This window comes from Chiloscyllium plagiosum, unplaced genomic scaffold, assembly GCF_037043375.1.
Source record: "Chiloscyllium plagiosum isolate Xiang-an unplaced genomic scaffold, Cpla_swu_hap1 HiC_scaffold_32, whole genome shotgun sequence".
Lineage (NCBI taxonomy): Eukaryota > Metazoa > Chordata > Chondrichthyes > Orectolobiformes > Hemiscylliidae > Chiloscyllium > Chiloscyllium plagiosum.
In genome coordinates, this window is record NW_028270170.1 from 41,524,919 (window position 1) to 41,542,112 (window position 17,194).

The 17,194-nt window shown below is 43.2% G+C and overlaps 1 protein-coding gene across 1 annotated transcript in view; it reads left to right on the top strand.

Moving 5' to 3' along the window:
• Window positions 1-17,194, top strand: part of mrc2 (mannose receptor, C-type 2) — a 337,889-nt gene that overhangs the window by 273,838 nt on the left and 46,857 nt on the right. Inside the window, exons 18-21 of the mRNA XM_087977928.1 lie at window positions 6,865-6,932; window positions 8,357-8,457; window positions 13,355-13,500; window positions 16,918-17,032. Of these exons, the coding sequence (XP_087834054.1) occupies window positions 6,865-6,932; window positions 8,357-8,457; window positions 13,355-13,500; window positions 16,918-17,032 (430 nt within the window). The remainder of the gene's footprint in view (window positions 1-6,864; window positions 6,933-8,356; window positions 8,458-13,354; window positions 13,501-16,917; window positions 17,033-17,194) is intronic.

Genomic DNA, 17,194 nt, shown 5'->3' on the forward strand with positions numbered 1-17,194 from the left:
TACCTGCTCTTTCCAGACCATTGGTACCAATGTGACTCAAATTTGGCTCACTTCCTTCTCCTCATGGAATATTCTGCACTTTCTCTGTGATATCCTTTACCCTGGCACCAAGGAGGTATCACACAACAAGGAACAGAAATGCTTGTCTGTCCCCTTGCCTATAACTACAACCATCGAAAGTAAAACCTTTATTTTGTCCAAACACTGTAACTTTCTTTTCTCGGTGTCAGTTGGTAGATCCAAAACACAATTTTCTCAAGTGTTTTCTTTATTCCAGTATAGAATTGTAACATAGACAAATAAGCTGAATTAATGGCTTCATTTGATTATGGCATCCTTTGCCAAACTGGAATAATTAGGAATCAGGGGCAAACACTGTGCTGGTTGGAGTCATAGGAAGATGATTGTGGGTGTTGGAAGTCAGTCATCTCAGTTCCAGGTCATCTCTGTAGGAGTTCCTCAGGGTAGTGTCCTTGGCTCAAGCATCTTCAGCTGCTTCATTAATGACTTTGTAAGGTCAGAAGTGGGGATGTTCGCTGATGATTGCACAATGTTCAGCACCATTTGCAACTCCTCAGATACTGAAGCAGTACATGGGAAATGTAGGGCAGGAGAATGGATCTGGGTGGGATATTCTTTGGAAGGTCGATCTGGGCCATTGGGCCTAATGACCTGTTTCCACACCATAGGAATTTCTATGGTAGTCTATGATACATGTTCAAATGTAATTAGATCTGGACAATGTCACACAAAATGCCAGACAATGACCATCTCCAATAAAAGACAATCTAACCAGCATCCCTTGATATTCAATGGCATTACCATCACTGAATCCTGCACTGTCAGCACCCTGGGGGTTACCATTGACCAGAAACTCAACTGGGATGGCCATATAAATACAGTGGCTACAAGAGCTGGTCAGAGACCAGGAATACTGTGGCAGGTAACTCACATCCTGACTACTCAAACTCTGTCCACCATCTACAAGACTCAAGTCTGCTGTGTGATGGAATTATCCCCATTTGCCTGGATGGATGGATGCAGCTCAAACAACACTCAGAAAGCTTGGCACAACCATTCCGGACAAAGCAACATACTTAATTGTCATCCACAATAAACCGAAGATCTTTGGACAGCACCCTCCAAATCTATGGCCACTTCCATCTTGTAGGACAAGGGCAGAAGATGCCTGGGAACACCACCATTTAACAAGTTCCCCTCCAATCAGTCACCATCCTGACATAGAAATATATCACTGGGTCAAAATCCTGCAATTCCCTCCCTAAGGGCATTAAGAGTCTACTTGCAGCACAGTGACTGCAGTAATTCAAGAAGTCACCTCGCCACCACCGTCTCAAGAACATCAATGCTGGCCAGCCAGTGATGCACACATTCCATGAATAAATAATAAAAAACTACAAGTCACTGGGAAAAGTGGAAGAGCTTCAAACTCTACAAAGCATCATCATCTCCAGCTCTAATGACTTGAAATTAGCTACTTTATTATACACAGCTTTAGTGCACACATCCACATCCACTGGTTTCCTTTTATCCATTCCATCAGTTACACCCTCAATGATAATCGTCTTTGACAAATTAATTGAGTTCCCTTTCATAAATCTGTCATGTTGCCTGCCTAATCAGATTGTGATTTTCTAGATGGCCATTTAGCACATCCCTAATTATAGATACCAGCATTTTCTAATTACTGGTACAAGCTAACTGATCTATAGTTCCCCATTTTCTGTCTTCCTCCTTTCTTAAATATTAGGATCATCTTTTTATACTTTCCAATTCTTACGAAGTTGTCAGGAAGATAAAGTCAAAAGAACTGCTGCCTGTTTTAAACCCATAGGATATAGGTCGTCAGATTCGGGGAATTTTTGGCTATTTGCTTCCATTAATTTCCCCATTGCTGTTTCTTTCCCAATTCTCCTTTCTTCAAGTTCCTCATTCTCACTTCGACCCTTGGTTCCACATTATTGTTTCTTGTGTCATCCGCTATGAGGACAGATCCGAAGCAAATTGTACTTTTCAATTTCACTCTCTTTGGGACCATAGTAAGCCTAACAAATGCCAACTATCCTTCCACATCTTGTTGAAAGGTTATACTTTGAGTGCAGTTAGAACATAGAACATAGAACAATACAGCACAGAACAGGCCCTTCGGCCCATGATGTTGTGCCGAACATTTGTCCTAGCTTAAGCACCCATCCATGTACCTATCCAATTGCCGCTTATAGGTTGCCAAAGATTCTGACTCTGCCACTCCCACAGGCAGCGCATTCCATGCCCCCACCACTCTCTGGGTAAAGAACCTACCCCTGACATCTCCCCTATACCTTCCACCCTTCACCTTAAATTTATGTCCCCTTGTAACACTCTGTTGTACCCGGGGAAAAAGTTTCTGACTGTCTACTCTATCTATTCCTCTGATCATCTTATAAACCTCTATCAAGTCACCCCTCATCCTTCGCTGTTCCAATGAGAAAAGGCCTAGCACGCTCAACCTATCCTCGAACGACCTATTCTTCATTCCAGGCAACATCCTGGTAAATCTTCTCTGCACCCTCTCCAAAGCTTCCACATCTTTCCTAAAGTGAGGCGACCAGAACTGCACACAGTACTCCAAATGTGGCCTAACCAAAGTCCTGTCCAGCTGTAACATCACTTCACGACTCTTGAATTCAATCCCTCTGCTAATGAACGCTAATACACTATAGGCCTTCTTACAAGCTCTATCCACCTGAGTGGCAACTTTCAAAGAGCTATGAACATAGACCCCAAGATCCCTCTGCTCCTCCACCTTACTAAGAACCCTACCGTTAACCCTGTATTCCGCATTCTTATTTGTCCTTCCAAAATGGACAACCTCACATTTGGCAGGGTTGAATTCCATCTGCCACTCCTCAGCCCAGCTCTGCATCATATCTAAGTCCCTTTGCAGCCGACAACAGCCCTCCTCACTATCCACAACTCCACCAATCTTCGTATCATCTGTAAATTTACTGACCCACCCTTCGACTCCCTCTTCCAAGTCATTAATAAAAATTACAAACAGCAGAGGACCCAGAACTGATCCCTGCGGAACTCCACTTGTAACTGGGCTCCAGGCTGAATATTTACCATCTACCACCACTCTCTGACTTCGACCAGTTAGCCAGTTTTCTATCCAACTGGCCAAATTTCCCTCTATCCCATGCCTCCTGACTTTCCGCATAAGCCTACCATGGGGAACCTTATCAAATGCCTTACTAAAATCCATGTATACTACATCCACTGCTCTACCCTCATCCACAAGCTTTGTCACCTCCTCAAAGAATTCAGTAAGACTTGTAAGGCGAGACCTACCCTTCACAGATCCGTGCTGGCTGTCCCTAATCAAGCAGTGTCTTTCCAGATACTCATAAATCCTATCCCTCAGTACCCTTTCCATTACTTTGCCTACCACCGAAGTAAGACTAACTGGCCTGTAATTCCCAGGGTTATCCCTATTCCCTTTTTTGAACAGGGGCACAACATTCGCCACTCTCCAGTCCCCTGGTACCACTGCTGTTGACAGTGAAGACGAAAAGATCATTGCCAACGGCTCTGCAATTTCCTCTCTTGCTTCCCACACAATCCTAGGATATATCCCGTCAGGCCCGGGGTACTTGTCTATCCTCAAGTTATTCAAAATGTCCAACACATCTTCCTTCCTAAGGAATTGTGGTCACCATCACCAAAATGTTCACCCACTAACAAGCCCATCACTTGTCCCGGTTCGTTACCAAGTACCAAATCCAATATGGCCTCCCCTCTGGTCGGGCAATCTACATACTGAGTTAGAAAAGCTTCCTGTACACACTGCACAAACACCGCCCCATCCAATCTACTTGATCTAAAGAGCTTCCAATCAATGTTTGGGAAGTTGAAATCACCCATGACTACTACCCTGTGGCTTCTGCACCTTTCCAAAATCTATTTCCCAATCTGTTTCTCCACATCTCTGCTGCTATGGGGGGCCTATAGTAAACTCCCAACAAGGTGACTGCTCCTTTCCTATTTCTGACTTCAGCCCATACTACCTCCAAAGGCAGATCCCCCTCGAACTGCCTTTCTGCAGCCGTTATACCATTTCTAATTAGTAACGCTACCCCCCCCTCCTTTTTTACCACCCTCTCTAATCTTACTGAAACATCTGTAACCAAGAACCTCCAACAACCATTCCTGTCCCTCTTCTATCCATGTTTCTGTGATGGCCACAACATCGTAGTCCCAGGTACCGATCTACACCTTAAGTTCACCCACCTTATTTCTGATACTCCTTGCATTGAAGTATACACACTTGAGTTGAAACTTTATTGCTGGAACAGCACAGCAGGTCAGGCAGCATCCAGGGAACAAGAGATTCGACGTTTCGGGCACAGGCCCTTCTTCAGGAATATCATTCCTGAAGAAGGGCCTGTGCCCGAAACGTCGAATCTCCTGTTCCCTGGATGCTGCCTGACCTGCTGTGCTGTTCCAGCAATAAAGTTTCAACTTTGATCTCCAGCATCTGCAGACCTCACTTTCTCCTCGAAGTATACACACTTGAGCCCATCTCTGTGTCCACAAGTACTCCCTGTCAGTGCTACCTTCTTCACAGCCTCCCTACATTCTTGGACATCCTGACAAACAGCTAGCCTACTTGCTGGACTACAAGTCCGGATCCCATCCCCCTGCCAAATTAGTTTAAACCCCCCCGAAGAATGCTAGCAAACCTACCTCCCAGGATATTGGTGCCCTTCTGGTTCAGGTGCAACCCGTCCTGCTTGTACAGGTCCCACCTTCCCCAGAATGCAGTCCAATTGTCCAAATACCTGAATCCCTCCCTCCTACACCATCCTTGCAGCCACGTGTTCAACTGCACTCTCTCCCTATTCCTTGTCTCACTTTCACGTGGCACCGGCAACAACCCAGGGATGGCGACTCTGTCCGTCCTAGCTTTTACCTTCCAGCCTAATTCCCTGAGCTCCTGAATGACCTCCCCACCCCTCTTCCGACCTATGTCGTTGGTGCCAACGTGCACCATGACTTCTGGCTGCACACCCTCCCCCTTAAAGATTCTGAAGACACGGTCCGCGACATCTCGGACCTTGGCACCCGGGAGGCAACAAACCATCCGAGAGTCTCACCCATGTCCACAGAACCGCCTGTCCATCCCTCTAACTAAAAAGTCTCCTATAACTAAGCGCTCTCCTCCTCTCCCCCTTTCCCTTCTGAGCCTCAGAGCCTGACCTCGTGCCAGAGACCCGGTCGCTGCAGCTCACCCCTGCTAGGCCGTCCCCCCCAACAGTATCCAAAGCGGTATACTTATTGTTGAGGGGAACGACCACAGGGGATCCCTGCACTGCCTGCTTCCTCCCCTTCCCACCTCTAACTGTTACCCAGCTACCTCTGTTCTCTGGCGTAACTATGTCCCTGTAGCTTTTATCTATCACCCTCTCAGCCTCTCGAATAATCCTCAGTTCATCCAACTCCAGTTCCAGTTCCCTAACTCGTTCTGTGAGGAGCAGGATCTGACTGCATTTCCTGCAGATGAAGTCGGCAGGAGTATCGGTGGTCACCCCTACCTCAAACATCCGGCAGGAGGAACATTCCACTGCCTGCGCTGCCATTACTCTACACTTCGTCTCCAAAACAAGAACACTGAGTAGCTTACCTGTGGACTTTAAAGTTAGGTTAGAGAAGGAGGACGGGAGGGAGGCCCTACTATGTAGGGCCTGGGATCTAGAACACACCCACTCAAATATCAATCACTTACCTTCCCGACTAGCTCTGCGCTCCAACTTCACTTCCGCCCAGCTTGCGCCGCTCTCTGCTGTGAAAAGACCGTTGGTGTCGAGGTAAGTTCTTAGATATCAATCACTTACCTTCCCGACTAGCTCTGCGCTCCAACTTCACTTCCGCCCAGCTCGCGCCGCTCTCTGCTGTGAAAAGACCGTTGGCGTCGAGGTAAGTTCTTAAATATCAATCACTTACCTTCCCGACTAGCTCTGCGCTCCAACTTCACTTCCGCTGTGCTAAAAGACAAGTTGATGAGACTTGTCTTTTAGCACAGCAAGCTACATTTCCTAATGGGGATTGGGAAAGGAATAAATGACCAGAAACTCAACTGGGCCAGCAACATTAATGCTATGGTTACAAGAGCAGGTCAGAGACAGGGAAAGAAGTAACTCAACCCCCAGCTCCTCAAAGGTCCTCACCATTTGTAAGGCACAAGTTAGAGGTGTGCGGGAATACTCTTGACTAACCTGGACATTGCAGCTCCAACAACACAGAAGCATTCAGGACAAAGTAGTCCATTTGGCACTCTATCCACTACTTTAAGCATTCACTGCCTCCACCACTGATGCACAATGGTAACTGTATATTTACAAATCACATGACAACTCACCAATAGCACCTTTCAAACCAGTGGCTTCTACCATGTAGAAAGAGAAGGGCAGCAGATACATGGGAAGACCAGCAAATGCATGTTCCCCTCCAACATACACCATCCTAACTTGGAACTAAAGCACTGTTCCTTCATTAAAACTGGGTCAAATTATGGGAACTCCTTCCCTAACAGCAAGATGAGAAAACATTCTCCCTATGGACTGGAGGGCTTTTGCCCGAAACATCGATTTCGAAGCTCCTTGGATGCTGCCTGAACTGCTGTGCTCTTCCAGCACCACTAATCTAGAATCTGGTTTCCACCATCTGCAGTCATTGTTTTTACCTAGTTCAAGAAGTTGGCTCACTGGCACCTTCTCAGGGTCAGCTTGGAACAATGCACAAAGACTGAATTAAAATAGTGATACCTACAGCAACATGTAACTAACTTAGTTACTTCTTTTTTAGCTCTTCCGCTTTCAGGACCAATTTTGGTGGATTGGCCTTCACACCAATGAGAACGATGGACGATTCAGGTTTGTGGTATTTATCCTTATACAGTATGGAATCCCGTCACATCCACATTCTGCACCTTGAATCTCTTGACTTCTTTCATTCTATTTCATTACTAATTTTATAATAGTAAACCTTCATTTTGTTCATTAATCTCTCCCCTCTCCTCCATTCTACTGACTTGGCTGATTTGTCTTATTTTCTCCTGTTTCTGACCCTTCCCACACTGCTGAATCTTTACCACATCGTAGTTACAGAGCAGAAACAGGCCATTTGACCTAACTAATCTATGCCAGTGTTAATTCTACAAACAATCTTCCTCCTATCTCTTTTCATCTCATCCTGACAACATATTCAACATCTAGCTCCATCTTAAATGTGCTATTCACCTCAACTGTTTCATATGGTGGCAAGTCATACTCTCGCTGCCCTTTCCCCAACTTATTGAGGAGTAATGACGGAGAGGCTAGCATTGAACTACTTTCTTGAACTGCTGCAGTCCATTTAGCATGGTTACACCCACAATACAATTAGAGATGGAGTTCCAGGGTTCTGATCGAATAACAGTGAGGGCCTAAGTCATTTGGCTAGCATTATGCCCAGGCTAATGGTTCAGGGACACAGGTTCAAATCCCACAATGATGGCTGATGGAATTTAAGTTGAATTAATGAATGTGGAATTACTAAGAAATCTTTATTGATTCACTGTAAAAACATACCACATTCATTGAATAAGGGTCACCACACTCAAAAATGATAACTCTGCCTTCTCTCCGTATTTGCTGCTAAATGTGCTGAGTTTCTCAAGTAATTCCTGTTTTTGTTTCAGATTTCCAGCGTCCACAGTTTTTTTGTTTTTTTATCATGTTCACTAATGTCCTTTAGGGAAGGAAATTTGTTTTCCTTATCTGGTCTGGTCTACATAGACAGTAATGTGGCTATCTCTTCAATAGCATAACAAGCTGTTCTCTTGTATCAAATCGGTACAGAAAAGTGCAAATGAAATGAAGCTAGGTTGAAATGACTTTGACTTAGGCCCTCATTGTTATTCGGTCAGAACCCTGGAACTCCATCTCTAATTGTACTGTGGGTGTAACCATGCTAAATGGACTGCAGCAGTTCAAGAAAGTAGTTCAATACCACCTTCTCCAAGGACAACAAGGGATGGTCAATAATTGCTAGATTATCCACCAGTAATTTAAGTAAAGCAACCATTTTGCTGGATTTCAGTTCTACAAGTGATTGACGTAAATGGCCAATATCCACAACCTGGATGGCAAAGGGGAGCACATTTTTTGAACTTGAGGAATTATATCCACAATCAAAATCTTGTCCTTGTGATACACCCACGTAGTTCGCAAGTGTCACTTACTGAGGCCAAAAAGGATTTTAATTAAGGCCGTGATTCAGTGCAATGATGACGTCCTGATCATGTTCTGTGTTCCAGGTGGTCTGATGGTTCGATTCTGAATTTTGTCTCTTGGGCCTCAGGGAAGCCACGACCTATTTCGCGGGACAGAAAATGTGTCTACATGTCACCCAGTAAAGGTAAGAGCCACAAGGAAATTACCCTTATGGGCTAGATATATCCCAATACATTCCAGGTTCTCAAACACCATACTTTGGAGACTTAAACCTGTCCTGGCATAACTAAAATAACAATAATGGATTATCAGAGGAGTGGTGTTCTCTTTTCAATGCAGTAATAATAATTTGGTAAGCACAGTCTGAAAGGGTGCTGGACCAGATTCAATAATAGCATTCAAATGGGAACTTGTAAAATACTTTAAAGGGGGAAATCTTTGCAGCTCAATGGGGAATGCCAGAGAATATGAATTGCTGGACAACAGTGTCAAAGAGCAGCACAGGCATGATGGGTATTCCTGATGAAGGGCTTTTGCCCGAAACGTCGATTTTGCTGAAGCTTCTCGGATGCTGCCTGAACTGCTGTGCTCTTCCAGCACCATTGATCCAGAATCTGGTTTCCGGCATCTGCAGTCATTGTTTTTGCCAAAAGGCTTCTTATGCTGTACAATTAGAACTATAGAAATGATACAGCACAGAAGGGGGTTATTGGGCTCATTTCGTCAATGCTAACCCAAAGACACCCAGATGCCCTTTCTAATGTGGTATTCCAGCACGTGGTCCATAGCCCTGCAGCTTACAGCAATGAAGGTCCAGATCCAGGTACTTTTTAAATGCGTTTAGAGTCTCTGCCTCCACCACCAACTGAGGCAGCAAAAACCAGGCACCCACCACCCTATGCCTAAACAAGTTTTTCCTCACATCTACTACATAGATTCAATCTATGACCCCTGGTTTTTCAATTCATTGCCAAGGAAACAGGTTACTCCTCTCTATTCTATCTCAACCCCTCACAATTTTATATACCTCACTCATGTCATCCATCAGGCTTCTCTGTTCCAAGGGAAATAACCTGAACCTCTCCAGTCTGTCCTCGTAACTACAATCCTCCAGCCCTGGCAACATTCTAGTGAATCTCTGTACTCTCTCCAAAATAATTACATCTTTCCTGTAATGTACTGCACAGAATGCTTCAGTTGTGACCTCAACGGTGACTTATATTCTTTGGGTTTAGAGACAGGATGATCTCTTGGAACATCCTTATCAAAGCGTGACCATACCTTTTCACTAGATTTCTTCACCAGACTGAGCTATGCCATTGGCCTAATTTGTAAATCCATTACCTGGTATGCTTCTGAGGTATACATAGGGTCATAGAATCCTACAGCACGGAGACAGGCCCTTTGGTCCAAACTAGTCCATGCCGATCAAAATGTCCATCAACGCTAACCCCATTCCCCTGCACTTAGCTCATATTCTTCCAAACCTTTCCTATCCACGTATCTGTCCAAATGCCTTTTAAATGTTGTTAATGTACCCACCTCAATCAATTCTGCTGGCAGCTCATTCCATATGCCCTCTATGTAAAAAAAAAAGGTTGCCCCTCAGGTTCCCTTTTATTCTTTCCCCTCTAACCTTAAACTTATGTCCTCCAGTCTTTGATTCCCAAGCCCTGGGAAAAAGACTGAGTGCATTCCCCCTATCCATGCCTCTTATGATCTTATACACGTCTATAAAGTCCCCTCTGTCTCCTACGCTCTAAGGAAAAAAGTCATAGCTTGTCCAACCTCTCCCTATAACTCAGTCCCTTGGCTCCTGGCAACATCCTTGTAAATTTGCAGTTTAGTAACATCCTTCCTATAGTAAAGTGGCCAAAACTGAACATAATACTCCAAGGACAGACTCACCAACATCCTGTACAACTGCAACATAACTTCCCAATATTAAAAATCACATAAAACCAGGTTATAGTCCAACTAACTTTCGGAGAGCTGCTCCTTCATCAGGTAGTTGTGGAGTATAAGATTGTAAGATACAGAATTTATAGCAAAAGTTTACAGGGTGATGTAACTGAAATTATATATTGAAAAAGACCTGGATTGTTTGTTAAGTCGCTCATCTTTTAGAATCCATTTTGGTTTTAGTTCTTACATATGTAAATCGCAAAACTTTGTTTAAAAGTTACATTCACATTCTCATTACATTCTTGAGAATGTAATTTTTAAACAAAGTTTTGCAGTTTACATATGAAAGAAATGAAAATACCAAGGATTCTAAAAGATGAGAGACTTAACAAACAATCCAGGTCTTTTTCAATATATAATTTCAGTTACATCACCCTATAAACTTTTGCTATAAATTCTATATCTTACAATCTTATATTACACAATCACCTGATGAAGTAGCAGCGCTCCAAAAGCTAGTGCTTCCAAAAAACCTGTTTGAATATAATCTGGTGTTGTGTGATTTTTAACTTTGTACATCCCAATCCAACACCGGCATCTCCAAATCATAATTCCCAATCTCTATACTCATTGCCCTGACTGAAGAAGGCCAGTGTGCCAAAAGGAGAAAGTGAGGTCTGCAGATGCTGGAGATCAAAGTTGAAACTTTATTGCTGGAACAGCACAGCAGGTCAGGCAGCATCCAGGGAACAGGAGATTCGACGTTTCGGGCACAGGCCCTTCTTCAGTGTGCCAAAAGCTTTCTTCACTGCCCTGTGTCTCCACTTTCAGAGAACCATACACCTGAACTCCCAAGGTCCCTCTGTTCCACTACACTCCTTAAGGTCCTACCATTCACCATGAAACTCTTATCTTGATTTGATTTTCCAAATGCAAGATCTCACACTTAACTATATTAAACTCCATTTACCATTTCACAGCCCACTTCCGCAGCTGATCAAGTTCCTGCTGCAATTTCTGATAACCTTCCTCACTGCCCACGGTACCTCCTATTTTAGTACCATCTGCAAACTTACTAATCATGCCTTGTATATTCTCATCCAAATCATTAATATACATAACCAACAGCAATGGGCCCAGTACCAACCCCTAAGGCACTCCACTAGTCACAGGCCTCCAGTACAACAGGCTTCCTTCCACTATTACCCTCTGCTTCCTACCATATCTGGCTTGATCCCTCAGCCTGGACTGGCTTTGCTGATTTTGGTGGTTAGGGTATGGAAATTGTCCTTTTGGAGACTGGGGGTTAAAGACAGAGAGAATTTAGCCAAAGTTCCTGCACTTGGAGATTATCAGTGGGCCTGGGTTGCAACATTTGTCCATCATGGAATCCGCTACCAGCCTGGATATGAAGCAGGCTCATCACAGCCTGGAGGAAAGCACTGTCCAAGTTCACATAAGAGCAGAGCAACAGCTCAAGCTGTATGTTTGTGGTTTGATTTCAGAGATTTCAACATTATAGTATACAATCGGAAGCTGGTGATTGTGAAACCACTGCCGATTCGGACAATGAGAATCCTTTTGATTAATGGATGCTGTAGTGGAAGGTATCAATGATTGATTTAATAATTCCCTAGAGCCTACAGTTGGTCAGACGTTGCTGATTGTTGATTGATATTGATAAGATATTGATTGGACACCATGAACAGTCGTAGTTCACTGCTGTTTTAGCACAAAGTGTGCCAATTATCACGTGTAAATTAATTGAGGACAGAGACACTTGTCACACATACTGTCCGATCTGTCCTCAGCTTGAGATCACATTGTTATCCCTTGTCAGGTTGAGCTTGACCAAATGATGGTCAAATCTCAGTGGACAATTTGTTTCAATTATGGTAAATATGTTCTTGGAGAACTCGCTCACACCCAGCTCTCTATCACTTGTGCCATGCAGGAAGCCATCATGTGAAATGAAGAACTTATAAAACATCCTAAAACTCTTGCCTGTAAATGAAAGCACTTCAGAAGTGCAGTCACTCATGCAATGTAGCAAATTCTAAACTCGATTTGTGTAGGACAAGGTCCCACAGACAAGATTGTGAAAATAACCAGGTAGTCAGTTTAGCTGAAGTAAACCATTTTACTATCATAGATTCAAATGGTGGCCAATCAGCCCATTGTATCTATTGTCAGCTCTTTGGTCGTTTGCCTTTCCAATTAATCCGGTTTGCCTGCTGATACTTCCCAAACACCTGCATTTTTCCCCTTAAACGTTTACCCAATTTTCTTTCAAAAGTTACTTTGAATCCAATTACTATCAAAAGTTTTATAATTTTTCATCCTCTTCATAAAGGGCTTTTTCTCTGAGTTAGTTGTCATTTTCTTCACTGGCGCACAAGATATCTGTTGTACTTGTCCAGTGTCAATTTGTAAACGGAATAAGATTGCCAAATGATGTTCGTTAGCCCTTTAAACCCATTACAAATATGACTCCCAAATAATAGAATTAGAATTAGCTTTTATTGTCATGTACAGGCATACTCAAAAATAAGGATACAGGTGGACAATGAAAAATATACCATGTTGCCATTCCTGGTGCCATCTTAGGTACAAAAGTACCTAGGTACAAAATCTGAGGTACATAATAACCTTATAAAACATTTATGTTTCAAATTTCGTATTTTTGTTTAATTCATTCATAGGATGTGATCATCATTGTTTAGGAAAGAATTTATTAACATTTATCAACTGTACCTAATTGCCCTTGAGAAGGTCATGTCTGCTGTCTTCTTGAACTGCTGCTGCGTTTCCATATAATTCACAGTTTCAAACTGGGTCGAAGAGATTCTGTCTCTCAGTTTCTTATGTTTTCTCATTCACTTTCTCATTCTCTTTCTTATTCTCACACTCGTTCTTGAACTTAATTTGCTTTCAATCTCTTATTCTCTCTTTCATGTGTTTTCTGTAGTGAATTAACTCTTTCAAAGAGCTGATATTGGCAAGATGGGCTGAATAGCCTACTTCTGTGCTGTACAATTCTGTGATTCTATTTTCTCTTTCTCACTCACACTTTCCTTTGCTTTCCTCTCAATCTGTTTCTATCTTGTTCATTGCATTTTTTTTTCTCACCTCCATACCCCTTCTTTGTCACATACATGTTTTCATTTTGGTTTCAGAAGTGTGGGGTGACCAGAGATGCCTGAATGACCTTCAGTACATTTGTAAAAGGACAAACAGCTCCATGGTGAAGCCCCCTTTACCATCTCCGCCATCTACACATTCCGGTGGTTGTCCAAGGGGGTGGACCCCATTTGCAAGCAAGGTATTATCATCATAAATAAGGCTAGTTCTGATATTTTAATGATGTATTGAATGTACTGACCCAAAGAGAGGTGTAAACTCTGTAATAAGTGCTCATTTGCAATCAGCACCTGACCCAATCCTACGTTGCTTCGCATCATTCAATGTTAGGATCCTAGCTGCAACCAGTTTAGTGTAGTGATGATTGAGGCCTTTTGTTTAGGTGGGTGTCAATGTGATCTTCTGTGTTCATGTTGAGTGTAAGGTGCAACTCTGTAGCGACACACCAAAGTTTGTCTGCTTTCTAAAATAAAGCATAGATAAACTAATATTCAAATACTCATTTGGTAGTACAGCACTTGCACGTTGCTGAAAAGTACACAGTTTGTCAAAGATTTTCATCTGCACTCATCAGGACAATTTGCAAGAATACCAATTTGGTGAAAAGCCAACATTTATATTGCATGAGAGGAGAGTGCTGATTGGTTAGAAAGTGGACTATGATTGGTAGTACACAGAGTGTAGTAGTTCCTCTCATGTAGTAGTTCGTGCCTGTTTGAGTCTGGCAACCACTAGTTACTGTTTTGAGTCCAGCAATCACCGGCTGCAGGCTACTGGCATGTACAGAGAGAAGAGTCAATTCTCATAACTTCACAAGTTATTTTACCTATGTATTAAACAATCCACATATTTACTTTATTTTATTACAAACAAGAGCTTATATATTCTCTCACAAAGTGAACAAAACCTATTTATACACCCACTCAAGTTCTTTGACACTCCCTGAGTTGTCACAGGACATAAAAGGTAATACCTGACCAGGGTATCTGTGTTGCTACTGCTGAGGAGGGCTGACACTAGCCAGACACTGTTCTCTCTCTCGATGTCACCACATCTTGGACCACATCGCTTTGCTTCTGCAATGGTTGGTCTCCAGTTTTTGCTGCCTGCATGCTCCAAAGACCTTCTTTTATCCTTTTTCCTTAACTCTCTCAAGATGTGGTCTTTTTCCCATTGGCCCAGGCTTATCAGCTTATTGCATGTCTTTACCTTATTGGCTCTGGACCAGGGACCTAGATAGCATCAGCTCATTGCCCCTCATCCAAATAAGGCTCTGCATTACCTCAACTTACCTTTTCCTGCAAAATATAGTTGGTACCAAATAGTACCAGGACTCCAGTCATTCTCAGTTCACAAGCTGTTTTCCCCTGCGTGTCAGCTGTTTTTTTTTCACTTGAACATTCCTGGCTCTTGTCAGTGACTGGTACCTCTGTCCCTCTGCAGCCTCTTGGCAAACATCTCATTTTCAGGATGTGTCGCTGACTAGTACCCCTGCTGTCTCTGTACAGCAGCCTGGCTAACACAGTTCGTTTTTCCCCTAAATTGGTATTCTTGTTAATTGTCCTGAATTAGTGAGAACAAGACAATTTGCTTCAACAGATGTGCCTTCATCCAGAAATACTAAACTAAAATTCTGTGCATGCTAGAAATTTGTAATGAAAATAAACTGTTGGAAATACTCCATAGCTCTGGAAGCAGCTAAGGATAGCAAGACAGACTTGATGTTTCAGGTTGATAACCATCCTGATGATTCCATGTTAAATGAATAGCTGCATATTTCCAACATTTCTGATTTATTTTTGGTGTAAGCATGACATTTCATGAGCTAACCCATTCTCCCATTGCTGGCTTGCCTGTGCAAGATCTTTAACAATGTTCATTCCAGATCTAACAGCTCATGATTTGCCACAGTCATGTTTATATTTACTGCACTGTACGCAATTTATATAGAAAGTTTGTCTGTAACAAAAGGCTTTTTTGCATGTCAAACTGACAGTTTGACTTAACCTTCAATCCCTTTCTCGGAAGATGGGCCAACATTGCCTGTAATTTTGTTTTTGCTGCTGCACAGGCTCTCAGGTGTGTGCATGGCAGTGGCTTCCAGAAGTGGAAGCCCTTCATCAGCTGCATGGCTGTGCTGCCTACAGAGAACACTGGCTATTGCTTTCAGGCTTGTCCTTACCTCAGGTTGCCAACTCTGGTTGGACAGCTTCCATGAAGCATTCATCACGTGATCTACCATTTCCCAAGGCATCACTCCTGAAATCCCCCTGTTAGTCACTTTGTACACCCAACATCCTGGTGTCCTAGCTTCCCATTGGAAGGCGGATAGACTGTCCAGTGTCTGGGTGAATCATGAGTATGTGTCCAGGTGAACCAAAACCATACAACAGTAGCAGCACACCAGGCTTCGTACATTAAATGTACCTGTGATTTTCTCCTAGGTTTTTTTGCAGTAGTATCCCAAACGTTAATTTTTTAAACGTAGACGTCTCTTAACATGATCCCAAAGGATGAGCCATCTCACTCACTTGCTAAGCTGCCTGGACACTTTAGCTATAGTAATGACAACGTCCAAGTAAATGGTCAAGTTATCCTCACAGATCCTGAAGCAGTCCTGAGAAGGGAATTTGAACTGGGGGAGGGATTTGGAAATGGTAACACTGAAGGGCCTACAGAGGACTGACCTACAGAGCATCATCTCTCATATGAATTTCAGTGTATATTTTGATCTTAAGCAAGTGTGTGGATATTGGCAGGTTGACCTGTGGTAGCGCTTTCCAATTGTGTGTCTATTACAGAACATTTTCATCACCAAGTCCTGCACCAGAGTATCTTCTGAATTGGCTTGGCAGAACCAGATTTGATCCTTCATTCTTTGTGGAATGAGTTGGTTTTAATCAGAATGCTGAAGAGAAAAATGCTGTTCAGTGACCTGGGTTAGAGATGGGCTGACCTCTCTTGATGCAAGGTTGACTGCTCTTGGAGGAGGGTGGAGCTGATGGTTATTGATGACCCCCTCTAAAGGAAGAACTTCCTGAGGTCACTCAACAGGCTGACACCTCGACAATGGTCAATTGACAGTCATCGAGTGAATGTGTACCTGGGCACTAATAATCCAGGCCAGAAAGCGATAAGATGCAAAATGTGTTCACTGACCACCTCTCACTCCCTCCCCTCTTGCCTTTGCTATATTTTCCTCTTGTCCCCTAATCTTGGTCTCTGTGGTACCCCCACCCCCTCTCTAATTTTCACCAGTTCTCAATTCTTATTTTCTAGCTCCCTTCTTTTCCTCCTTCATTTACTGCATCATCTGCCATTCTCTCCAACCTGTCTCGAAAATCCCCCTGTGATATGGGGCTAACCACCCTATCAACTTGTATAATTAAAGATTGTGACAGTCCGGGAGGGGTGTTCGCACATTGTGACCTGTCAGATTGTCAACCAGCTGGTGAATCCCTCCACTGCTTCACTCTGGTCTCCGAGGGAAGCATACAAAGGTTTGACAAAGCACGTCCTTCATTCTTCTACCTCTCCCTCATTCTCTGCAGCCTCCTCCTTCATTCTCCCCTAACAACTCTTCTCCTCCTCACTGCAGTGTTTCAAAATATATGGATACTCTAAAGTGGATCGTGTTAACTGGATTGAAGGGAAGGCAGCTTGTGAGAGAGCAGGAGGACTGCTCGCAACAATCTCTAATCACTATGAGCAAGGTATTGATTGTTGACAGTTTGTATGCATTCAGCAGCAAGACTCCATTTCATTACCTATCATTTGTCTTTGATTTGATTTTGAACACTTTAATGGGGGTACTCAGTTTAAATATCTCTAATTTTGGTCTCTGTTGTGTCCCAACATTGTATCCTGCCATTGAG